Raw genomic sequence first — 26,541 nt, 5'->3', positions numbered from 1 at the left:
CATGTAGGAGCACCCAAAAATGCAGAGGCACTGGGACACGTGACAGACAGGCCTAAATATGTTAACTATTCCTGATAAGGCCATCAAAGACAGACCCCACAAAAAGTAATCCTATTTGTTTTGCATACAAAGGCTGCAGACCCTTTGAGAAGGACTGCTATCGAAAGAGGCCTCTGGTCTGAGGTCCCGCCCACTCACACATTACTGGTCCTGGGTTGTGACATTCAGGAAGGCTCCTTCTTGCTCAGAGCGTCTCCCTGGGTGCTCTTAGTTAAATTTCAACTGCTTAAGCCTTCAGACTGACACTCCCCACCCCACAGATTTGCAGAGATCTGGCAAAGGGGCTTTGTAGAAAGCTTTAAAGCAATTGATTTGGATCAAGGGCTCCTAGTTCAAAATGCTGCCATGCAACATTTTCAGACTTTGGTCTCCTGCTCATCCACCCACCAACACCCCACCCCACAAAGTCCTACAATTACGTGACTGAATCTTAGCTTTCATCTAGTCCCCCCCCAGTCCATGCAAGTGAAGAACAAAGCTTAAAGGCTTGCTTAAGTGAAACTCTATTGACTTTGAAACTTAAAAGCATTCTTTAAAACAAAAACAAAAAAGGGAAGGAAATCTCATGATTCAAAAGCCAAGCTCTGGATTTTTGAATGCCCAGGTCACAGTGTTTCAGTAACACAGTGCTTGGAGCCACTACTGCCCTCTGCAGGACAAACTGCTAAACTGTGTGCCTTTGATAATTAAAATTAAGACAAACGCAGTTCTCAAAGGCTGCTTTCCAACCTGTTGCTATTTGCGGGTGGGATTCAGTCACAGAAGGTTAGAGATGGTAGGAATGAGGTTCTCGTGACAAAACTCAAATTTTGAGCTTTGCCTTAGCTATTACAGAAATTTTAAAATGAAGTAATCAGGGATGTAGTGATCCAGGGTCTCAGGGGGTCTTAGACCCTTTACGTTTTGGGGAGCAGGGTCCCTATGTTGCCAGAATCCTATGAGCCAATCAGCAGTGTTTTAGCCACTGAGAGGAGTCTTCTAACATGCTTCCTTGTCCTTTCCTGCTGATTGGAGCCAATGAGAGTGAAAGGAGGTGAGTCAGCCACTGAGAAGACTCTTGTCAGTACCTAACGGACTCTCCTTTCATCCTGATTGGTCCTAGGGACATCTGTTGTTGTGGGAGAAATTGCACGTGAGAAAACCTGAGGAGTGTGGAGATAATGGAGAGCAAGGGAGTGAGTGAGGGGGCGTGTCTGTGAGGGGATGTGGTGTGGCTATCATGACGGGACCCTGCACTTCTGAATTTGCGCTACGCTATTGGAAGTAATATACCTTTACTTCTTTTATATATTCTTGTATGTTGACGTTTCGTTTGACTTAGTGTGGTTTGTACAATGGACGGACCAGGAAGAACATGATCAAGTTCCTTTGCCAGCATATAGATGGATATGGTCCCTTTAAGTGGGTATTTCCCCCTCTCTTTTCTGGTTTATCCCATACTGGGCCGGTGCCAAGCATACCAGGGCACTTGGGCACCAGTCTGCCCCAGGCCCTGGTACATCTGTGAGGGAAAAAAAAAACACAATTCCCAGGATTCTTTGGGGGAACGTCATGTGCTTTAAAGGTGCGCTGGATGTGCTTTAAATGTAGAAAGAAAGAAAGCCCTGTCAGCTCACATGAACAGAACATTTAAACACCTATACATCCATTAACAACAACAAAACATCTATTTTGGTTTACACATATAGATCAGCATACGCCGTTCATAGGCATATGGTGTATCCAAAGGAAGTTGGTGTCTATAGAAAGTTCGCTCAAATGTAGCAAGGGTGTTTAGATCATCAAACCATTGCATAGTCGCTGGTGGGTATTCATCCTTCCAGGCTCATGGTATGAGTCTCTTAGGGACCATTAGTGGACGTAAAGTCCATGCTTGATGGCCTGCCATTAATCTTCATATAATAGGAATGTAATTTAAAAGTGCATTACTCAGTCTTGGCACAGCCCTGCTGTCATGATTGGTTTCCACTGTATTAATCTTTTCATTACATCTCTGTCATCAAAGTGACATGCATGCTCCTCTCCACATTTTATCTTCACAACAACCCTGGGAGGTAGGCTAAGCGTACCTGTCCCAAGGTCATCTAGTGAGATTTATGTGGCGAAGTGCAGGATCAGAACGCAGGTCTCCCCAGAGCCGAGGGTAGCATACACAATATCTCCTCATTTTTATCCTCACACCAACCCTTTGAGGAACTTCTTTTTTAAAAAATGGAGATGCATTCGATTCTGAGAGCCCTCTGAAGTGGTACAGTCCTGACAGAGGTTCGCTGTCTCAAGGAGGACTCGGCCAATAAGGGTTTGCTTTCCTTCATTAAACTGTAAGTTATTTCCCATGTCCTTCAGTATCTCAGAAAGGTATATTGCAGAAAGATATTTTTGTATGCACAAAAAGGATATCGTAGAGTTGGTTCAGAAAAGTTTCAGAAAAGGGCAACCAGAATGATCAAGGGGATGGAGTGACTCCCCTGTGAGGAAAGGTTGCAACATTTGGGGCTTTTTAGTTTAGAGAAAAGGCAAGTCAGAAATGACATGATAGAAGTGAATAAAATTATGCATGGCATGGAGAAGGTCCAGAAAAAAAGCTTTTCTCCTTCTCTCGTAACACTAAAATTCATGGACATCAATGAAGCTGAATACTAGAAGTTAGGGACATATTAAATCAGAAAGCCTTGCCCACTCACATCAGGGGAAATATTTTTCTCCCCCTCTCATAACACTCGCACTCATGGACATCCAATGAAGCTAAATGTTGGAAGATTCAAGACAGACAAAAGAAAGCCTTTCTTCATGCAGCACATAGGTAAACTCTGGAACTCACTCCCACAGGAGGCAGTGATGGCCACCAACTTGGATGGCTTTAAATCTGCAAAAAAGGCAAACACTATATTAGGCTGCATTAAGAGAAGTATAGTTTCCAAATCGCGTGAAGTATTAGTTCCCCTCTATTCAGCACTGGTTAGGCCTCATCTTGAATACTGCATCCAGTTCTGCTCTCCGCACTTCAAGAAGGATGCAGACAAACTGGAACAGGTTCAGAGGAGGGCAACGAGGATGATCAGAGGACTGGAAACAAAGCCCTGTGAGGAGAGACTGAAAGAACTGGGCATGTTTAGCCTGGAGAAGAGAAGACAGAGGGGAGATATGATAGCACTCTTCAAGTACATGAAAGGTTGTCACATAGAGGAGGGCCAGGATCTCTTCTCGATCGTCCCAGAGTGCAGGACACAGAATAATGGGCACAAGTTGTAGGAAGTCTTGAATTTATTTAATTCGGTCCAAGACCAGCAGTAGTTGCAGGAAGTCAGATTTCGACTGAACATCAGGAAAAACTTCCTAACTGTTAGAGCGGTACGACAATGGAACCAATGACCTAGAGAGGTAGTGGGCTCTGCGACACTGGAGGCATTCAAGAGGCAGCTGGACAGCCGTGTCAGGAATGCTTTGATTTAGATTCCTGCATTGAGCAGGGGGTTGGACTTGATGGCCTTATAGGCCCCTTCCAACTCTACTATTCTATGAAATGGGGGTTAGACAAATTTCATGGAGGCTACTAGCCATGGTAGCTGTGTTCTAGAACCACTTACGGAGGCAGCATACTTCTGAATGCCGGACGGAGTTAGATGGGCCATTGGCCTGATCCAGCAGCAGCTGGGCTCTTCTTCTGTTATGCAGCCCTATTTGACATTTTTGACACTTTTTATTTACATCAGCCCTTTAAATTGAGCATTGAGCAGGGGGTTGGACTTGATGGCCTTATAGGCCCCTTCCAACTCTACTATTCTATGATTCTATGAAATTGCACATTCATTTAAATTTAAACAATGAGTTAGTTAATTGGTTGGCAAGCCTGATAAAAACAGCAATGTTTGGTTTTTGTTTTTTCTGCCGAAACAACAGAAGACCAGGTATGCATGCATTTGATGCCTTAGCCCCCAAGCAGGGGGTGGCCTTGGCATCTCCCCCCCCCCCGTTCTCTTGCTTGACATTCATCTTTGCATAATTTCACATGATTGGTTTTGGCGCACCAATATATCAAGGCCGTCCCTTATCATAACAAATTGTTTTAGGACACCCGCTTTCTCCAGGGAGGGTGGGCAGCGTGGAAGGGCTCCTCTCGGGGTCTGTTTAGACGGTGCCTCTAAGTGTCTTCTCAGGGCCCAGAGGCACTTCTCCCATCTGACGAGGTGCTTTTCAAGCCTCTGGTATGTTGATATTAAATTTCCCTCTGTAAACAGAGAGTTAAGGACAGGATGACGGAAAACTCATTGCCATCTGGCAAATCACGGAAAAGGCTGGAGATGAAAGGCGCAGGGATGATAAAAAGGCAGTGATAGGAAGGCTGGCCCCCTCTAGGATGCACACCTTAAAAAGAAGGGGCAGAATCTAGATCCAACATCAGCCAGGAAGCAGATTGGCCAAAATATATTCAGTTGTTTTAATATTTTCTAACCCACCTACATCTCCAAGGTGGCTGACAAATTGAATTGCAAAACTATATAAAACAAGAAACCACCCAGGTGGCCTCAGTGGCTCAGAGTACCTACTTCTAGCTATGCCTTGTATACCAGCGATGAGCCCTTCTGGACAGGAATGACTTGGCCACTCTCCTCCATGCTCTGGTAGCCTCCAGGTTAGCCTGTTGCAATATACTCTATGTGGGCTGCCCTTGAAGATGCCTCGGAGGCTGCAGCTAGTGCAGAATGTGGCAGCTCAGGTCCTGGCTGGGATATCTGTCAGGATGAGTACAATGCTTGTCTTGAAGAAGCTGCATTGGTTGCCTATTCCTCTTTAGAGTCCAATTCAAAGTGTACACCTTTGTGTTTGAAGCCCAAAGCAAAGGGCGGGGAACACTTTTTTGGCTCCATGGGGCAGATTCTTATCAGATCCTAGCCCTGTGGGTCATATTTGACAGGTGGGCATCCCTCACAATGATGTCAAGTGATAGGGTACTTTGATATCCTGAAGCACCACACAGGGCTTGCAAAGAGCCCTTTACTTACTAGACTGCCTTCAAGTTGATTCTGACTTATGGCTAGGGTTGCCATGTTGCCCGGTTAGCCGGGTTTTACCTGGATTCTTTGCATGCCAACCGGCGCCCATTTAGCCCCTTAGGTGGCCCGGATTCTCAGCTTTAATTTTTTTAAAAAATTACGTTTCTAGGTGGTCCGGTTCCCTCAGATATACATAAAAACGTCAGCCACCCCCCCGACTGTTAAATATTTTTTTAAACTACTGTATAGCACTTCGTAGCTTTAACCCCGCCCATTCAGGATTGCAGCCAATCAGTGAAGTGTTTGGTTGACCTGTGGCAGTGTCTAGAAAACCTCATTGCAATGCCAGAAAATGGTGGTTTCCCCCCCTGTTTATCTGAAAATCTCATAAATTGGGTAAGTATATACATTTCAGTTTTTTCCCCTCTTGTGTGCAGGAGTCAGATCCTGGTCAGTGTTTTGAAAACCTTCCCAATACTTGCTTTTGTGGGGGTAAAAGCATTGCTAATCCCATATGTCCAGAGTAAATCCCATCGAATTCAACAGGACTTACTTTTGAGTAGACATGATTATGAATGTGCTGAAAATCAATGGGACTTTGGAGTGAATGTAAAAAAGAATTGTGTTTGTGTTCTCTTTCTGTCCCTTCTCCAGTCCTATTTTAAAGCAAGTAGGCAGGGCAGTTTTTATTCTGTAGGAAACTAATACTGATTTTTTAAAAAACTAATACTGATTTTTCTGCAATGACCAACTGGTTTGACAATAAACTATTATATGGGCTGTATGTATTTACACATCTGCAGTGTGTGTAGTCTTTCCAACAACCCTGTGAGGTAGGGCTGGAAACCAAGGCAGCTCACAACAAGAAATAAAGCCATTTAAAATCCAATAACCATAAAAACAAGTATAAACAGTTGCAAAACAGCGTAAAGTGGCATGATTCAGAATTTTGGGTTGTGTGAATGAAGTTGCTTATCACTTGAGGTTGCATTTCTGTCCCTGTTTGAGTAAGCCCCACTGAATACACTGGGACTTGCTTCTGAATAAATAAACGTAGGATTGCACTATAAATATATTTACAGTTTGTGTAAATAATAAATATAGTTGATAGCCATGCTTATATAAATATTTCTTCATTTATCATATTTTTGGTTTTTGGTTAGGAATCCTGACTGGTTGTGAGATGCTTAGTTTTCTGCCTTACTCATAGGAATCTTGTTGTGGTTGGTATGGTATTGCATTTAAGAAATCATGGTACGAAATGGCCTGAATTAGTATAAGGCAGATTCCTTGGTTCCTAAAAGTGGGAAGAGACTCAAGGGCCACAGTGACTCCAACATTTATTTATGTATTTTTATTTACAAGATTTATATACCGCTTTATTGTAAAAAATCTCAAAGCGGTTTACAGAAAGAATGAAAACAATAAAATTATTGGCAAAAGCGTTAAGGACAGATACTTAAAAACATTCAAAATAATAAAACCAACAATGAGTTAAAAACAGATTTAAAAACACAATAGCTTCTATATGCCTGGAGAGGCTTGCCTCAAGAAAACTGATTTTAGCAGGTGCTGAAAAGAGGCGTCTGCCTAATGTCAATAGGCAAGGAGTTCCAAAGCGTAGGTGCTGCCACTTTACTGGACTGATTTCTTACAAGAGCAGAACAGTACTATGTGGCACCCATAACATGGAAAGCACAGCTTGAACTTGGCCTGGTAGCAAATCGGCATCCAATGCAGATTTCAGAGCAGAGGTATTATGTGCTGATAGGATCTCACTCATGTCAGCGATTGTGCTGCAGCATTCTACATTAACTGCAGTCCCCAGGTCAGGTTGTGCTGCATGGGGATTTCTGTGACCTTGGCTGACGGGCTGCTAGGATTCTTTTAGTTTGGGTTTTTGGTTATGAATCCTGACTGGTTGTGGGATGCTGAGTTTTCTGCCTTATAGGAATCTTGTTGTGGTTGGTATGGTATTACATTTAGGAAAGTGTTACTGCCTTCTGTGTTTCCATCTCTGAAATATATCGTATATGTAATGGTTAACCGTACTGTTGCCCTGACTTACTTTATGTTTGTTGCTATTTTGTGTTTTTATTATGTTTTTATATTGATTGTGTATTTTTATTGTTTTTATTATATTTGTAAGCTGTCCTGAGCTCCGTTTTTAACAGCAGAAGGGGAGGATATAAATCCTCTTAATCAATCAATCAATATTCCATAGTGTTGGAAACTAGAGTCTAGGCATTTAAGGCTGAAAATGTTGTTTTTTTAAAAAAAGATTTCTCACATCTTTCCCCAGTTTTTGGTGGTAATTCCTAGGCACAAAAACAAAACAACTGGATAATCCAAATATTAACATGCAAATGTTTGCATAATATGCAAATTAGCCTGCCCGGATTTGTGGAACTGGAATATGGCACCCCTACTTATGGCACCCCTATGAATAGGGTTTTCATGAGGCTGAGAGGCAGTGACTGGCCCAAGGTCACCCAGTGAGCTTTATGGCTATGTGGGGATTTGAACCCTGGTCTCCCAGGTTGTAGTCCAACACCTTAACCACTACGCCACACTGGCTCTCATTGCAAAGAGCCCTACCTGCTACTTTAAAGCACCCGAAAGTTTCAACTTTCTACAGGCATCAGCTGCGTGAGTGAGCTCCCCTCCGGAAACTGCAGGATGCCGGTCAGGAAATTACAGTCTTCAGGAGAGGCTCTTTTTATGGTGCCACCTCCCTCAGACCTTTTGCATGCAAGGCTTGCGCTTGGCCACTGAGCAATGTCAAGGAACAACAAGCGCCAACAATGTACAGCACCGCACATGAGACCAAATAAACAGGCCTGCTTTTTTCTGCTAGTCTTGCCTTGGACTCTCCCTAATTTGGAGGGAGAGCCAAGATTCCCTGAAGTACCTCTTGTGACAGAAATAAATCTCCCCCCCTTCCGCTTCCAAAAGCCCTGAATATGGACTGCCTTCAAGTCGATTCCGACTTATGGCAACCCTCTGAATAGGGTTTTCGAGACACGCATAAATCTTTCCTGAATGGAATGTGGTTGCCTGTTGCAGCTATTGTTGTGGCGCTGGGCAGGAGTAGTTCAGACCTTTCACTGCCTGAATGTGTTTCCTTTCCGAGTTGTTGGGAAGCCCACAGGAAAGGGTCAGTGTCAAGAGGCCTCATAATGCCTGGATTTAGAGCCTTTAACTGGAGGCCGAAAGCTGTGAATCGAAATGCCTTCGGCTGCAGCTCTCCAGAGCGGGCACAGGGAACCAACCTCCGTAGCTATAAGGAAGCTGCCTTATACCAAGTGAAACCATTGGCTCATTAGCTTGGTATTGTCAACACTGGCTGGCAGCAACTCTCCAGGGTCTCTGCAAGGAGTCTCTCCCAGCCCTTCCTGGAGATATCAGGGATTGAACCTGGGGCCTTCAGCATGCAAGGGAGATGCTCTCCCACTGAGCTACGGCCCTTCCCCAGTCCTCAGCAACCAACAGGCACATGTGTCTGGCCCTATGTCTTGAAAAGAAGTGTCACCCACTGATATAGCAGAGCCAACCTTTGTAACAGGGAAAAGAGCTGGCCAATGTTACTTTCTTTGTTCTCGTCATTTGGGAACCCTTAAGTGGAGCCATCTTCAAATAGGGGCGCTTCGTAGCCTGTGGCCACTGAAAGGCTGGTGGCACTGTCTGTGTGCGTGCGTGTAGAAGAGAGTTATCCACTTGCAGAGCGAAAGATCCCCATCGCAAAATCCTCACCCCGAAGTGGGGCTTTGAGGGTGGAGTTCAGAGAGGTGGGATGCTTCTAAATACCCGTTGCTGGAAACCGCAGGAGGGGAGAGGGCTCTTGCATTCAGCTTCTGCTTGCAGGCTTCCCCCAGGCACCGTGGTTGGCCACTGTGAGAAGAGGTTGCTGGACTAGATGGGCCACTAGCCTGACCCAGTACCCAGGCTCTTTTTATGTTCCGATGTAGAGTCGAGGCGGGCAGCCAAGCCATTGGAAGGCATGTATGGGACAGAGCTCATCAGTAGCAAAACTCTGCATTTACCTGTAGAACAGGACAAGGAACCTTTGCCACCCTGAGGGCCGCATTCCCTTGCGGGCAACGTCCTGGGAGTCACATGCCTGTGGTGGGTGGGGCCAGAGATCAAACGAGGATAGGGTCATCATGGATGTGACTCCTACTTTTGTATCTAACAGAGTACATCCCAGCCATGCAAAAATCAAAGGTCTCTCTCTCTACATACACACAAACCCCTCCATCATCCATTTAGGCAAGAAAGAGGTATTATCTAGGTGCAAGAGCACAAACCATCATGAACACACAATCGAAAGGGCGTCTGGAGAGACTGTTGTTGTCCCACGTAGGCCAGTAGTGTCTACAGCAGGGATGGGGGCACCTGAGGCCCATCAGAAGTTGCTGGACCACAGCTGTCGTCACCCTTGGCCATGGGCCACACTGGCTGGGGATGATGGGGATTACAGTCCAACCACATCTGGAGAGCCCCAGAGCTTCCCCATTCCTGGTCTACGCGAAATGGCAGTTGATCTTCCAGGGCTCAGAGACGGAGATCTTTCCCGGCCCTCCTGCAAAGGAAATGGCCCAGGCCTCTTGTTTTTCTGGTTAGATGAGAAGAACCTCATTTTGCTAATTCAGTGTGAGTGATGATAAGAGCATAAGAAGAGCCTGGCTGCTGGATGAGGCCAAAGGGGGCCTGTCTAGTCCAGCACCCTGGTCTCACCGTAGCCACCCAGATGCCCTAATGAAAAGCCCACCAGCGTTACCTGAGGGCAACAGCACCTCTCCCCACTTTGATTACCCTGTAACGTATTCAAAGACATGCTGCCTCCAACAGCGGAGGGTGAACATAGCCATCATGGCTAGTAGCCATTGATAGTTAGTAGCCATTGATAGCCTCCATGCTATGTTTGTATCTGATGCAAATAGTTTTATTTGTGCCAGTTGCATGCCGCCCTGGAATCCATTTGGATACAGGGCAGTCTAGAAATATTTCAAAATAAATAAATGGCTATCCTTACTGAATCTCTATGCCATGAAAGTCAGACTCTCTCTCTCTCTCCCCCCCTTAATGAATCATGATTGAAAGCTGTCAAAGCTACAGGCCACCATGATCACCCCTCGTGATCACCCTCCAGAAGGTGCCAACCGACACCAATCAACACAGGGGCATTGACACTCAGGTCTGCACCATGTGACCCATCCCACGGAAAGGAATCCACCCAGCTATGACCTCTGACCTGCCAGGCGCTTGGCAGCCTGTCTGCATTTGCATTTCCAAAAAGTGAGCCAGGGGTGGGCACTGTTCAGTTTAGTGGCTCACCAGGCCTGGTTCACACCGTCATGGAAAGTAGAATGAGCCTATTCAAAAAACATCCATGCAGGGGGTGGAGGGGGTGAGATTTGATCTGTTGGAGCTTCCAGGAGCCAAGGTCTGCTGCTGTTATTTTTAAAACCCTCCATTCCTCGGCCAGTTTTTCCAGCATCTGCTTTGCAAGCGATTCCAGCTTCTGTCTGGCACGGCCAAAGCTGAATTTCTTCCAAAAAAGAAAAAAAATGCACTGCTTATCAAACCCGGGCCTGGACATCATGTATATTCTGTCTCGATATTCCAGTGTGCAACACAAACAGCCCTCTGTTCCTGCATGATGATAAATTCCAGGCCACCTCGGCGTGTGCCACATATAAATCCAGGACAAAGCAGACGGAAAGGACGCTTCTCCACACACACCGCCCCGCGCTCTACCCTGCTCCCCATTTTCACTTAGGATTCCTTCCCACCCACCCAGCAGTCAATACTTTTTAATGGATTGGTCATATTTCACAATCCCCATAATAAGCAGAAAACTCCTTATGGACAGAATTTGTGCTCTGTGTTGGGTGTGTGGTGTGAGACTTACCTGGCCTGCTGAAGGGCCAGAGTTTGGGTGAGTAGAGCGTATGCCTTGGGTACAGAAGGTCCCTGGTTCAATCTCCGGGTAGGACTGGGAATGTGCCCTGTCAAACCCTGGGCAGCCACTGCCAGTCAGTGTAGACAGTACTGAGCTAGAAAGGCCAGTGGTCTGACTCAGTATAAGGCAGCTTCCTGTGTTTTTTTGTTCCATTTTATCTTCACAACAACCCTGTATGGTAGGTTAGACGTTAGAGGGAGAAAGACTTGCTCAAGGACACCATGTGGGCATCATGGCTGAATGGGAATCTGACCCATCTTAGGGCACCTCCAGACAACCTGCTTATTCAGCATTCCTCTTGATTTGCTTGCACAAAGGTTAGTTTAGACTATATACAGGCTTTATTGAAGATTTGTTCTGATTTGTTGACAGGGCAGTTATTTGGACAATGACAATTCATCCTGCTTTCTTCCTGATTTGCTTGCAGGTTGTTTCCACATCTTCTCGTTAATCATTTGTTCACCCCAGTGCATTTCAAGGCATTTCTCTCTCACTTTCCAAACTGCAAAAAAATCTCTCTGTGTGTGTCTTTAAATGGATTTCTTGTGCTGGGAAGGCAGAGCACTTTGATCCACTTTCGTTGTGCAAAACTAAAATCCCCCAGTGTGCTTGAATCCTTCCTACAAAATATTGACAGTCTGGAGGCACCCTTAATCCTAATATCCCATGCACTGCACCGCGCTGGCTCTGTGGATGTGGCTGGTGAGGAGTGCGTCTGGCAGAGAGATGCAACCTCTTCTAGCTGAGCATTAAGGGTGGGAAAATCTGTCAGTTTCTCCTTTTTCCAATCTTAAATTCAGTTCCCCACATTTCTGCAATACTTTGAGATTAAAAAAAATCCTCATGAAAATCCTTCAGCATTTTAATGCTCATAAACACATTTTTGTATGCAGTTCTGATGAATGTACATATTTTTGCAAGCAGTGTCTCCTAATATAATGCATTTTTGTATTTTGTTTTCAGCAATATATTCATTTTTGTGTACACTTGCCCCTAATATATGCATTTTTATAAACACTGTTTGATTGAAGAACTGTGTTGCAAAATTTGGATATGTGCAAATTTCGGTTCTCATATTGTTTCGGGAAGGGTGAATTGGATCAATTCGACTTTCAGTGCGAACCAAATCAAATTTCTCCCCCATCCCTAATGGGCACTTATTTGATAAACCTATTCCTCGCTGTTCTTGCATTTCACTCTCGCTTAATTTGGGGGTTACTGGGCCACATAAAATAGTCCTGCCAGTTCTTCTGGTCTAGATTAGGACAATGCCTCCCTCTAGTGGCTGCAATTACTAGGTACCAGGCTAAATTAATTTGCACTGGGCTGCCCATTAGCCACCAGGCTAAGTTCAAGGTTCTGGTTTTGGTGTACAAAGCCCTATACAGCTTGGGACCAGGATACCTGAAAGATTGTCTTACCCCTTATATACCCAGCCGATCACTGCGCTCCGCAGGTGAGGGCCTCCTGCAGATACCATCTTATCAGGAGGTCTGTTCTATACAGCGTAGGAACTGGGCTTGTAGCATGGTGGCACTTATCCTTTGGAACTCCCTTCTATTACATATTACATAGTTTCATTATATTGATTTTATTATTAGTATAGTGTAGTGTAGTGCTGTATTTTTTTTTAAAGGCCTATAGTTTGCCATCTTGGGAGGGTTTGGCTTTTAGATTTTTAAGTGAAGAAATGTCTTGATTTGAGCCTCCTAGAGCTGTTTGCACCTCTCTTGTTTGGTTCAGGGGTAGGATATTAGGTCAGATCAGATTTGTCTATAATTCTGTAAAACCCTTCCATGGGCATGCATTGTTAGCCAAGCCTTTGATTTCTCCTTCTTTCTCCCTCCCTTTGGTATCTGCAGAATTTTTCGACGATTACTCCGAAGGCCGGGAATGCGTCAACTGTGGGGCCATGTCCACTCCACTGTGGCGGAGAGATGGCACCGGCCACTACCTGTGCAATGCCTGTGGACTCTACCACAAGATGAACGGCATCAACCGTCCACTGATCAAGCCCCAGAAGAGGCTGGTAAGGAAACGCCTGCACCAGTCTGGCATGTGATCTTGGAACGTGATCCTGAAGCATGATCTCAATTGCTGATTGCATTTTATTATTATTATTGTTGTTGTTGTTGTTGTTGTTGTTGTTATTGTTATTATTATTATCGTCCTTTACTCTAAGATCCCAGGGCAGGTTATAACAATTTAAAATACAACATTAAAAACAGCTTAAAACAAATTACAATCATAAAAGTAGGGTGGGTCCTAGAAATATCGGGTGGTATAGTCCATGCTAGTCCTACTGAGAGTAGACCCACTGAAGTTAATTGGCAAGACTAACTGAGGTTCATTAATTTCAGTGGATCTACTCTGAGTTGGATGCGACCCATGCATTTCAGGTGTCAAAGGCCCAGGTAAAGAGGTGTGTCTTCAGTGCTCACTGTAAATTGTATCGTGAAGGTGCCAGGCGCATCTCTATGGGGAAGCAGTTCCACAACTTTGGGGCTGCCACGATATTTTATATTATTTTATGATTTATTGCATTTCTAATGTTGCACACTGCCTAGGTATTCTTACAGGATAATGGCTTGCCCGAGGCCACTGGTGAGTTAACAGCCAATTCTTCTTGCTTTGGACTGTTGTCCCCACAGTCGGCTTCCCGTCGGATTGGGCTCTCGTGCGCGAACTGCCATACCTCTACAACTACGCTGTGGCGCCGGAATGCCGAAGGAGAGCCCGTCTGTAATGCCTGCGGTTTATATATGAAGCTGCACGGGGTAAGAGTAACCAAACAAAGCAGAACAAGCTCTTTCCAGTCTGTCTGGAATGTGGAATGTGTTATCTATGCGGCATCAGGGGACAACTCTGGCTGCTTAGCTTTTTCTGTGGCGTGACGTGTTTTGAGGAACTTGTTCTTTGTAGTCTTTGGGTGCAAGAAAAATGGTGGTGGCAGCAGCTGGGGTGTGTGTATGGTGGGCACAGGCAGAAGATCAGCAAGGGCAGAGCTGTCAAGCACCCCATTCATGCCGTATTTGCACAGCTGGGCCAATGGCAAGAGGAAGAACCCAATCCTCTGCTGGCTCGAGACCCTCTGAGGCCTGATGCCGTCCACAGACCACGCTGGGAAAACAAAGACAAAGCATAATCTGAGGAGCATTTGAGCCCCATCCAGGCATCTCCCACTCTTAGGATTTATGTGAGGGGGAGAGAAGGGCTGCACTTTCTTTCTGGCCATAACTCACCCCCACCCCCCAGTGGTGGCTGGTGCCCATTGGGACAGACAGGTAGGGCAGAAAGCAGGGAGCCCAACAGTAGGAGCCAGAGCCAATTGGGAGGCAGAGCCAAGTAATTCTATCTTTGTTCCTCTCCTTCCTGTTGAGTTCTGCAAGGACAACACTTAGACTGAGACTGAAGAAGAGGAAACTCACAGGCAGGAAACCCCGCCCCCCTCGGCTGGTTATAAGAAGGAGAAGGAATGCAAATGGGAGGTTGGTGGGGCAGCTCACTATTAGCCCAGTGGACCAGCCTCCACTGCCCACCCACCCACTGTTCAAGTATTGGGGGCATGTCTGAAGAGAAGAGGCCTGCAGAACACACACGGGTACTCCCCATGATCTGGAACCCCACACGGGCAAAGTTCCCCCATTCCAGATCACACGGAGAACTTACATGCATTTTGTAAGATTTTCCTCTGCAGTCATGCAGAATGGGGTTCTGGGACCAATATGAATCCCTAAGAGAAGACAAATCGTAGATGAGGGTTTGCTTTTCCTTAAGCTTCAGGGCCAGTGCCTGCATTTTTGGAGCCTCTCTCTTCTTTGCAACAGCCAGTTGCAAACTGGTGGCTCCATACCAGTGGGCCAGTGGAATTTGCTCTGGGTTTTAGTCTAAACTGTCAAGGACTAAAACCTGGAGAGGATTCCACTGCCCCACTGACATGGAGCCAAGAGCCACCACACGCAACGGCCCTCTTTCCGAGCAGAAGCTGATACATACATTCAGCGTTCTGCCCCTCAGCTCTTGAATTTGAAGTCCAGGCCCCAGCCGTGATCTTTCTTGGTCTTGGTGGGGACTTCTTGTGGAATGGATTTACGTGCATGTTATAAAAGGTTGCTCTGCAATGTGTCTTTTTAGGTCCCGAGGCCCTTAGCGATGCGAAAGGAAGGGATCCAGACCCGGAAGCGTAAACCAAAGAACTTAAACAAATCCAAGACATCTGCGGGTGTGTATACCATCGTTTGTTTGTTTTACAAATTTGTAAACTACTTCTCAGCCAAAGGCTATTAACATGGTGTACAGCAGAATGCAAATTCTTACAAGAATTGAAATTATTTTGTACAAGCTCTAATACAGTAAAACCATCCATACAGATGTACAGTTAATAGAACAAAAACTCCTGAGCCATACCCTTGGGAAAGCCTTCTTAAACAACAATGATTCTGGGTGCTTGTCTAATTTCACCTGGGAACCAGAAGGCTAGAGGTGCAACACTAAAAGACCAATTTCAAGTGCAAATGTAAGTGCACTTCTGGAGCATGTGGTACTCTCAGCAGTGCCCCATTTGAGGATCACAGTTGCTGGGCAAGGATATACAAGGACCTTTGTATTTTTAAAAAGCACCACTACCTCCTCATGCTCAGAAGACGATCCTGAGATCTGCCAAGGCAGGGGAAAAAATCTTCCTTTAATGCCTAAATCCACTTTCATCAAAGCATTTCGATTTCATAGAATCAAAGAAATATAGAGTTGGAAGGTACCTGGGAGGTCATCTAGTCCCTCCCCCAGACAACTGCTTTTCAGAGGTATACTGCCTCTGGACTTGGAGGTTCCATTTAACTTAGTGATAGGTCTGCCCTTTATACATTTGCCTCCTTCTATTTTAAAACCAGCCAGTCCCAAACCTGATTACATTAAGTGTCACCTTCCATACAGGCTACCCCCCACTTTAAGATCTGCCCTGGGGGCCCTCTCTTTGCTATAATTGCAAGTGACCAAACAGCTAGGGAAACCAACAGGGCTTTTCCAGTTGTGGTGCTGTGACTGAAATGCCTTCCCAATGGAGATCCATCAGGCTCCTGCTTTGTTATTTGTGATACCCTGCTTCCCCATATCCCTGACTGCAACAGCACTCAATGCTATATTTTTTGCCAAATTCACAGGAATGACCTGGTCTAACACTGTTTTTTTTCCCCTTTGTCCCTTCCCATGCCCAGGATCAGCCAATAACGAAAGCCTTACCTCAGCCATTAGCTCGGCCACCTGCACCAGCACCACGACGACCACTGCCACTGTGGAAATGCGCCCCATCAAGACAGAACCGGGGATCTCATCTCATTATGGGCACCCGGCCCCTGTTCCTCAGGTGAGGAATAAAAGAAAAGGGAATTGCGTGGGCCCAATTTGTGATGTTGTTTGTTTGATGTTGTTCATCTTTCCTCAAGAGCTCAAAGCAACATATCTAAAGTTTTCCTCATTTTTATCCTCACAACAACCCTGTGAAGGAGGCTAGGACAGGGTTGGGCTAACATTTCAGCTTTGCATGGTTTACTTTTCAATAGAGCCCCTCATGAGCCACCCACACATTTGAAAATGGCAAAGGAAGAGCTCACAATCAGGATCTTTTAGCCACTAAGACATATGTGGGCCACCCATGACCCAGATCTGGCCCTCCAGGGTCCCCCATGTGGCCCCCCAAAATGCCTGTCACTACCGAAAGCATTACTGCAACTGGACTAACCCCATTGCCAGAACAGCCAGCAGATGCAGAAAGAAGGAGGAAGGCTGGCTGGCTGGCTGGTGTGTGTGTGAGAGAGAGTGAGCCTGTACACGTGAGAGACAGAGAGGGGAGGGAGAACAGAGAATTTCCTCCTCTTTGGGATTTGGCCCCTCCCACTTCTGGCCCCTGATCAATTTCCCCTGAGGGAATGTGACCCTTGGACCCGAAAACGTTGCTGGGCACATCCATGAAGGAATACTTAATTTGCACGAAGTGATCCTAGTGAGCCACTCTGGCTTAACAAGTTTCTTTCTAGACCTGAGCAAGGTCCACCTAGGTCGAACCTTCTTGGCAAGATCCCAGCAACCAGCAGCAGCTCTGTGGTCCATTGGAATTTGGCCAAGCAGAGGACCATGGTAGCTTCTTAGGTTTAGATGGAGAAAAGTGACTGGCTCTCCTCTCCCCATCACTGTGGCTGCAAAATCTGTTATAGGGTTTTTTCCCAACCCTCCCGAGCAGATTTTGGGAAGTCATAGAGGACAGGTGGGGAAATGTTCTATTGCGTTAAGCGGAAATCCTTGCACAGATGGGACAAGTTTGTTGGAAACTGCCTAGGGTGGTGGTGGTTGTTGTTGTTGATGATGATGATAATTCTCCCGTTGTTTCATTGATCATCCATATCTTTCTTTCTCTTTCCCCTGCAATCTTTCCCTCCAACCAGGCATTCTCAGTCGCTGCAATGTCCGGACATGGATCTGCCCTTCACTCCGCCATGTCGGCCCTCAAACTTTCCCCACAGAGTTACCAGGCAGCTATCAGTCACTCTCCCCAGCCTAGCTCCAAGCAAGACTCCTGGAACAGCTTGATTCTAGGCGAAAGCCACGGAGACATCATCACGGCATAACTGTCCTCTGCCCTCCCTGGCGGCTTCGGGCTCCGGATCTCCGAAGGCAACTTTCCGACTATCGACCAAAGCCAGTTTTTTTTCTCTTCTTTATTTTGTTTTACTTATTTCTCCACCCACTTTCTTGAAGGGTGCAGATCCTGATCCTTGTAGAGCCATTCCAAATTGTGCTGTCGAGAGTTTTGTTTGTTTGATTGTTTTCCTGAAGTCAAAAAGCATCATCTTTGAATGACTTTGAATGACTTTGAATCTCCGTGAAGATCCCACCAAGCTTTGAACAAGTAAAACCGATTTAGCCAGTTCAAGGCCTCAAATGACAACCACCTTAAGTAAAACGGACAGAAAGCCCATTTATAATAATAATAATAATAATAATAAATATTTGGTCCTGACGTCTTTGACAGTGACTTTTGTCATCTATTCAGTTCCCAGTGCTGGTCCAGCAGGATGGGAGGACTTTCCCTTGCACTGATCTTTCTTTGAATAGTTTTGTTGTTGTTATGTGCTTTCAAATCGATTACGACTTATGGTGATCCTATGAATCAGCGACCTCCAAGTACAGACTTTGGCTTTTGGGCGGATGGACTTTCCATACAGCTGATCCCCATGTGCCTTCCGTTGCTGGTCAACCATGATGCTAACACCTCCAGTGGAGCCTTCATCTTGCTCAATGTCCGTCTTCTCTCCCTGAATGTGACGGTGGCTTTTCACACATCCGGCTGTCGGCCACTTAAGTAATCAAGTGTTGAGAACACAAAGCGATGGACACAGATGTGTGAAGAAGCCCGTCAGATGGGGCAAAGTGGGACGAAGAAAACTAAAACAGGAGAAGAAGAGATAACACAAGGACCAAACAATATCTAGAAATTTTTGAGTGAAAGGGATCGGTGACTGCCAGCCTCTGTACAAAAATCTGGCTTGCTGAGTGGTAATATCTGTCTAGGCTAGTTGGGATTTTGGCCCTTCATTCCCCCATTTGATTGTTAAAGTGGCCCTTTCCTCACCTCCCTAAGCTTGTTGCTGACCATGAATCTTGACTCATTGTTCCTCATGGCCACAAAGCTGAAAGAATTTTCCTGAACATTAGCGCCTGGCTTGCTTCATTTCAAATGAAGGTCGGCATTCCAACAAGACGGTTTGGATAGCAAATCCGACAAACGAACACAAAGCGGAAGACTTCGGGAGAGGGGGCTGGAAAAAGACAAGAGCTGTTTTCAAAGGTGTGGACCAGAATCGTCAGTTTCAAATATTGCTGTGATCACGGCTGGTGGATCCCACTGTCGCACAGGACGCTTGCGAATCCAGCGATTGTACGACTGCCCAAAGCATGCCACTGTGACTTTCATCGCTTTTGCTCGCCTTGATTATTTCCTTTTCCTTCCCCCGCCAGCCTTGGTTATTATCAATTAATCTCAATTTTCTTCCTTTCAGAGCCGCCCCAACACAGTTCCTGCCCGGCATTGAGTCAAAAGAGGGACTTTCTACTGTCCTTAGGAACACAGGCAGCTGCCTGAGTCAGACCATTGTTTCATCTAGCCCAGTCTTGTCTACACTGACTGGCAGTGGCTCTCCAAGATCTTCAGACAGGGGTCTCTCTCAGCCCTACCTGAAGATGCTGGGAACTGAGCCTGAGACCTTTTGCATGCAAGGCAGATGCTTTGCCACTGAGCTATGGCCCTTCCCAAATTAAATCTTTGGACATTCTCGCATGAAATCTCTTGATTTCTTTTTTTTTTTGTTATGCAGAGCTGAAATTTGGGGACAGCAAGAGTTGGTGTGTACCAGAATCGTCAGGCATCAGATTCAGGGCACAGCAGATTTCCTGGGCTAGCAAAAAACTTCACTGGAGTCAAAGCTCATCCTTCCCACCAGAACAAAGCCAGAGCTAAATCAGAGTTAAACGAGACTTCTGATATGTATGACCCACTAAGCTGAACACAGCCTACTTGCAGGATTGCCAGTGTTTTAACCAGGCCCTGCTCCTGTGCTTTTAGTATCCTCTACATCTGCAGGCTGATCATACTGTTCTCCGCCCACGTGAAGAAAAGCTTTGCCTGCTAGTTTCTGCGTAGACCAAGCTGCCGTTGAAAAGCACGAGAGCAAGGCAGGCCATTGTTCTGGTCAGGTGGCAGCACTCATCCCATCTGCCATGTTTGGTGGCTTGCCAGGGGTTTTGCAACCCCTGGGGAGGGATGGCAGCTCAGTGGAAGAATTCATAGTTAGTCCAGAAGGTCAAAGGTTCAATCCCAGCAGGCACGTAGCCAGGCGGGTCTAGGGGGGCTGGCCATGGGCGTGAATCCCAGGCACCCTCCACTAAAAGGTGGCAGGTAGGACTGAAGCTTAGCGTCAGACAGGGCTGGATTATCCATTAGGCTTAGTAGGCTGAAGCCTAGGGGCCCGGAGCTCTTGGGGGCCCATGGGGCACTGGCCCGAGGGCCCCTGGAGCTACAGGGGGCCATCCACTCTCCTTCCGCGATCCGGGGAAGCATCCGCAGATCGCCATCGCAGAGCTTGGAAAAGTTACTTTTTTTGAACTACAACTCCCATCAGCCCCAGGCAGCACCATGCTGGCTGGGGCTGATGGGAATTGTAGTTCAAAAAGTAACTTTTCCAAGCTCTGTGCTATCCCCCCACTTTACCTATCTTTCCGTTGTTTCTTGCAGCTTGCAAATTTGCCATCAATAAAGATGGCAGCCGAGGTTTCCTTAAGGAGCTGAAGCCTCTGCTGCCATCTTGGCTGATGGCATGCATGTGTGCTACACGTGCACATTGCTGCCATCAACAAAGATGGCAGCAGAGGCTTCAGCTCCTTGGGGAAACCTCGGCCGCCATCTTGATTGATGGCAAACCTGCGCGCCCTGCAAAAAACAACGGAAAGGTAGGTGAAGTGTGGGGATAGGGGCCCCCAAACACCAATCAGCCTAGGGGCCCTACTCAGCTTAATCCGGCCCTGGCGTCAGAGTATCCACTTTCAATACAGAAGGTCCAGTCTTTGGCATTTCCCGATAGGGCTGGGAAGATTGCCTGCCTGAAACCCTGCAGAGTTGCTACCAGTCAGCGTCAACAATACTAAGCTAGATGGCACAATGATCTGACTCGGCATAAGGCAGTGTCCCTACATCCCTAAAAGGAACAGTATCAGAACTTGCTCTGCCCGAGAGCTCCTGCAAGTCAGAGTAGGTTAAATTGGGCTTGATGGACAAACGTATGGATGTTTCCTGAGAGCTTCGATAGGTGGGCTAATCTCGGTAGGTCACAAATGGTGCGGTCCTGGATCCAACAGCAGCTTCGCAGGCAGAGAAGTGATTGGCTTTGTTTTTATATGATGGTTGCCATCGTTTAACAATGTTAATCCTAATGTTGATCATGTGTTGCTGTTTAAGGCTCCTGCAAACACAGAGGAGCTATACAGCCCTTGAGCGGGTTTAAACAAAAACAAACACAGCCTTGCATATCTCAGCACAGACAGAAATGGCGTTATAAAGCTCAGTCCTCAGAGCTTCCCTCCCTCCTCTGTGCATTTAACACTTGACCTCATCCTTGGCTCTCTTTTGCAAGTCTTGCAGTTAAGGCTCTAACCAACTGACTGAGGAGATTCATCGGCTAAATCTTTAGCAGCAGATTAAAATGGTTCAGTCCTCGTTGGCGTGTTCTGCATGCCAAAGGCCTCAGGCTTGACCCTCGGCATCACTGGCTGAGTGAGTCAGAGTGACAATGGAGAAGGTGGGTCTGCGAGCCTACATCAGCCTTACCCAACTCTGTGCCCTCCAGATGTTTTACACCCCTGCAACTCCCATCAGCTGGGCTGGCTGGGGCTGATGGGAGTTGTAGTCCCAAACATCAGAGGCACCAGGTTGGCAAAGTCTACCCTTGAGAGCTGCTGCCCGTCAGACAACAGGGGTCCAAATGAGCAAATCACCTGTCTGTCAGAGGCAGCACATCTCTGCATACCCAAATCACCTTTCCACTTAGAATCTTTTGCTGTGCCTGGGAGAAAACATTTGCCAGGCTCAAATTGTTATAACAGTTTGGATATTTAGCCCAGGCTTGTGTGTCTCGCCTAGCCAAATGCAGACCGGCGATCCTCCACCGGCCCAAAACAATGGGCCACCAGTCAAGCTGAATGCAGAGGTCAGCTTTAGCAAGCCACAAGCTGAAACTACTTGGCCCTTGGGATTAACTGACAGTGTGGCAAGGGAGCCCTCCTGCCCAGCCCTCCCATTGGGACATTTTAAAATTGGGAAGCCCAGGCAACTGAGGAGGCGCAAAGCAAAGGAGAAAGATCTGAAGGGAAGAAACATAGAGACCACCCAGGGACCCAGTAGTGTAGTGGCAAATTTGGAAGTACAGGGTCCGTTCATGATAGTCACAGCTACATCCCCTCCCCCCTTTTCCCTGCTGGGTTAATACCTTCTCTCAACAACAGATGTTCCTAGGAGTGAATAAGCATGAAACGGGAGTGTTAGCTACTGAGAGGAGTCTTCTCAGTAGGTGACTTGCCTTCTTTCACTCTGATTGGCAGGAAAAGACAAGGAAGCATGTTAGAAGACTCTTCTCAGTGGCTAGCACACTCTGCTTTCGTGCTGATTGGCTTGTAGGATGCTGGAGACAGGGATGCTGCTGGGACCCTGCTCCCAAAAAAGTAAAGGGACTAAGCCCCCTGAGACCATGGATGACACCTCTGCATGGGCCCTTGCAATTATAAGATCAACCCGCACCCAACAAACTTCCAAAGAAATGCAAAAACAGCTTGCGAAAGAGGCAGGAAAGTGCAAGCTTTTACAAAGGAAAACAACTTTTGGGAAATTGGAGGACAGGTTTAGGCACAACATTAGCTTAAACTTGGACACATGGTGGCAAGTCAAATGAGGAGGCTGCCAGTGCAGTTCCCTAGAGCTGCAGCTGTGCCTATAGCCTAAAACTTAAAAAAAATGTAGCAGAAAGGGAAAGCGAGTTTCCCCATTATTTTGATCACTCTGTGTCAAGCAACGCTTCCCCTGCTAAATTTCCAAGGTTTTTGTTTTTGTTAAAAAAGAAATGACAACCAAATTTGTATGTGTTTCAGGTTATACTCTTTGGGCTACCTCTTACTGAGGACATCAACCTGTATCTGGGGCTATACCACTTCAGGCTGTAGGAGGGAGTTCATATTGGGCAACACCACACCACACCGTAAATAAATAAAAAACACCCTCAGAAAACTAGCTTTTCAAGGAGAGGGCTAGAAGGGACAACTGTTCCCTGATTTGCTAGTTTTCTGTTTGCAGGATTGGAGCATTCAATGAAGTGAGTCCCGCCTGCAGTCTGAAGTAGTATAGTCCAGATACAGGCTGACCACCTGAGGAAGTATTAGGGCTTAGTTCACCCTAGTTGGCAGCCCTAGAGCGATAGCTGGAGTCAGTGGCCGCTGAAGTCAGACACGTGTCAAGGCCCATCTCGGGTTTAGCAGCCCACCGATATGGCCTCCATCTTTGAGCCAAAAAATGGCTGGTAATCTTAAGTGGCATTAATACATTTTTTAAAAAAATCAATCCATGCATTTTTAGCGTGATACATTTGTGTGCAAAGGTGCCGTTCAAAAAGATGCTTGCTTGTATGGTGGAAGGTGTGGCAGGGACCTGAACAAGTTTAAGATTATTTAAAGTTATAATATATATATGTGTGTGTATGTATGTGTATATATATATATATATCTTATGATGCAATATGACTACCAATCTACATACTGACTTCACCCATTAGAATGAACGGAAATAAAACATAGGCGTTAATTTTCAAATCAAGAACACATTCCTTTTTTTTTCATTCATTTTTAAATCTGATTGCAGTTATGAGAACAGGAGACCTAACAGGTACCTGCAGGGTTCTCTGTACTGGATGGACACACAGGGTTGTATTCAACTCAGTCCTACTCTGAGTAAACCTATTGAAAGTAATGAACCTAAGTTAGTCAAGTCTGTTAACTTCATTGTAAGACTAGCACAGAATGCTACCCAGAGACACTGAAAAGATCAACATAACATGCAGCAAATTTTGCCCCAAGACAAAATGAATTCTGCACTCTGAGTCAATAATGCAAATTCATACATAATCGATACCATATGGCTTCCCTGCTTTTTGCTGTCATGCATAATTCATTCCAGCTCTTTTGCATAATTTATTCACAGGGAGGAATTATGGAGGACTTGCTCAAAACTGTCGGAAACCTTTCCTGCTACCCCTCCGAAATTTCGGCAGATGTTTCGCATGTGCTTTGCAATAATAAGGGCTAGAAACCTAGTTTCTTAAATAAATAATGGAAAGCAGAGGTGCACAGTAAGCTCGATCCTGCGTCCAACAGCACATTCTGTACTCCTGCAAAATTACCATAAGGATACATAGTTCTAACTATTGGGGACCTGTTGTAATCCTGCCCTGGGACCTCAGGGTGAAGGGAGGGTAATAACAACAGCTACTACCCCAACTATTACTACTTCTGCTACTAATACCGATACATTATTATTAATTAATAATGATCAACAATTATTCTGAAATAGCAATTTATTAATTCAGGGGAAGAAAGAAACTAGGATGGGATGTGTTCGTTCCTGACACAGAACAGCTTTGCGGTTTAAATCAAGCTGCAAGTAAACAGACTAATCTCTGCCACCATGGCTGTCCTCATGCTAATCTTTTCTTCTGCCTCCTCCCCTGTCAACCAGAGATATTAATTAGTTGCTGGTTGGGCAGCTCTGTGGGCTAACTGTAGAGCTGTGTAGGTGAGTGTCTCTGATCTGTAGCAAGTCAGCTGTAGATTTGTACTTGTATTTTTTAAAAGTTCATTTTATTTTTGCATTCCTACTCTGCCTTTTCCTCTAGGGAGCTCAAGGTGATGCACGTGATTCTCCTCTTCCCCATTTTACCCTCACAACAACCTTGTGAGGTAGGTGGCTAGGCTGAAAGGTTGTGACTGGTCCAAGATCACCAAATGAGCTTCCTGGGTGAGTGGAGATCTGTAACCTGGTCTCCCAGATCCTAGTTCAATACTCTGAACATTACACTGGATCATCGTCTTTCCTGCCTATAATGCACTGCTAGATCCTGGCCCAGAAAAGGCTGGGTTGTAGCAATGACCACTACTACAAAAAAGACTTTTGCCAGGTGCATCTATTCTCACAACAACCCTGTGAGGTAGGTTATATTGACCAGCCAAAGGTCACTCAATACGTTTCATGGCAGAGTGGGGCTTTGAACCCTGGTCCTCCCAAGTCCTAATATAACACTCTAACCACTACACCATACTCACACTGGTATATGTACATGCTGGTTATCCCAGTGTATGGTGTACAATGGAATGCAATGAATCGTTTGGCTTCATCCCCTGAGCCATTATTCTGCATCTGGCCCCACACACTGGGACACTATTTTGCACCTGGCTCCAGTTGGTCAGATCTCAAGGTGGACCTGCGGAATCCAGTAAAACTAAGATCCCGCAAGCTCAAACTTTGTCCACTTCTGGTAATTCAGATTTTTTTAAAGTCTGCAATCCTAAACACTCATTAGGGAATAAGCTCCACTGAACATAGACTTACTTCTGAGTAAACATGTATAGGATTGCTCTGTCAGAGTTGACAGCACCCCGTGGTGGTAGCAACCTCTCCCATTGCTTCTGCCAGGCCCAATTCCCAGACTGCAGCTAGACACTTCATTTGCTAATCACAGTTAAAAGCCCACACATTTGGGCTTTGGGGGAGACAATTTTAGGATGGATTGGTGTTCTATAACACAAAAGAAGGTTCTTTTCATGACAGATTGAAATATAACATGTTATTCACACTCTGTATGGAGTTAGTAAAGGGAAAGCCTCACCTGTTGAATATCTGCCTGGCAACATAGTTTTTTTTTAAAAAAAATGCTGGAGAGTTGCCAAGGTTAAAGAAAACAAAAGGAAATTCCATGTCTTCCCTGTAGCTATGCAGTCACAATCCCTTCTTTTAGCACAATAATGGGAAATATTTTTTTCAGCTTGAGGGCCACATCCCATTATGGACAACCTTCCAGGGGCCACATGCCACTTGTGGGTAGGGCCAGAAGCAAAAGTGACAGAGCAACACATATGACTCTTACCTCTTGCTACATCCCAGACAAAAGTCATGTTCACACACACAAGCACCTGAGGGCGTGGGGCAGGGCCAGTGAGGCATGTGTGAGTAGGGGAAAGTCCTGAGGGTTTGACTGAAGGGCCTGAAGGGCTGCACACATTTGGCTGCCTGGGCCTGAGGTTTCCCACTCCTGTTTTAGAAATTATCCAGGTGGGGGGAATGAATAAAGGACTGTCAAGTGGGCAACATTTTATCCATCTGAACCCATCCAGTTGCCAGATGTAAAGGAGTGGAAGGAGGAAATAAGTTGCGGTCAGTCTTTTCTTTTTGTTTTATCCAAGCTGTCTAGATGTATTGTTTGAAAAGGGGGAGATGTGGCAGCACTCTGCACATGTTCAGAAACCCCTCTCATCAAATTCCCTTAAATGTTGCTTCCCATCAAAAGAAAAAAGCAATCTGCACATTTTATTTGTTTATTTATTTATTGAATTTATTAGTCGCCCATCTGGCTGGTTATCCAGCCACTCTGGGCAATGTACAAAATAGACATACAAATACATTAGACATTAAAAATCTGAAAACAATGATAATAAAATCTAACCCACCCCAAATGCCAAATGGTCAGGAACACTTTAGTCTTTTTTTTTTTTTAAAGGCATCTTTATCCTACGCAGGGAAAACACACCTTGCATGTGCTCAGAGGCACTCAAGCCAAGGTGCTAGAAATTTTGGAAACGAAAGAGGACAGCAACCCTGAAGTGGGGTTATCCTGACCTCTAACTGGGACTTTGGAAGAAATCATCTGCTCACAATGACATAAT

At 45.8% G+C, this 26,541-nt stretch overlaps 1 protein-coding gene across 2 annotated transcripts in view; it reads left to right on the top strand.

Moving 5' to 3' along the window:
- The window catches only part of GATA4 (GATA binding protein 4), a 63,593-nt gene extending 40,189 nt beyond the window's left edge, over positions 1-23,404 (top strand). For both annotated transcript variants that reach the window (XM_061625799.1, XM_061625800.1), the window contains exons 3-7: positions 12,882-13,048; positions 13,671-13,796; positions 15,154-15,241; positions 16,233-16,381; positions 17,457-23,404. In XM_061625799.1, the coding sequence (XP_061481783.1) occupies positions 12,882-13,048; positions 13,671-13,796; positions 15,154-15,241; positions 16,233-16,381; positions 17,457-17,639 (713 nt within the window). In that variant the 3' untranslated portion in view covers positions 17,640-23,404. The remainder of the gene's footprint in view (positions 1-12,881; positions 13,049-13,670; positions 13,797-15,153; positions 15,242-16,232; positions 16,382-17,456) is intronic.
- The last annotated feature ends 3,137 nt before the right edge of the window (positions 23,405-26,541 follow it).

The sequence above is a fragment of the Rhineura floridana genome, chromosome 4 (assembly GCF_030035675.1).
Source record: "Rhineura floridana isolate rRhiFlo1 chromosome 4, rRhiFlo1.hap2, whole genome shotgun sequence".
Taxonomy (NCBI): Eukaryota; Metazoa; Chordata; class Lepidosauria; order Squamata; family Rhineuridae; genus Rhineura; species Rhineura floridana.
Note: the sequence above shows the minus strand (reverse complement) of the source record. Positions and strands in the feature narration are given on the sequence as shown.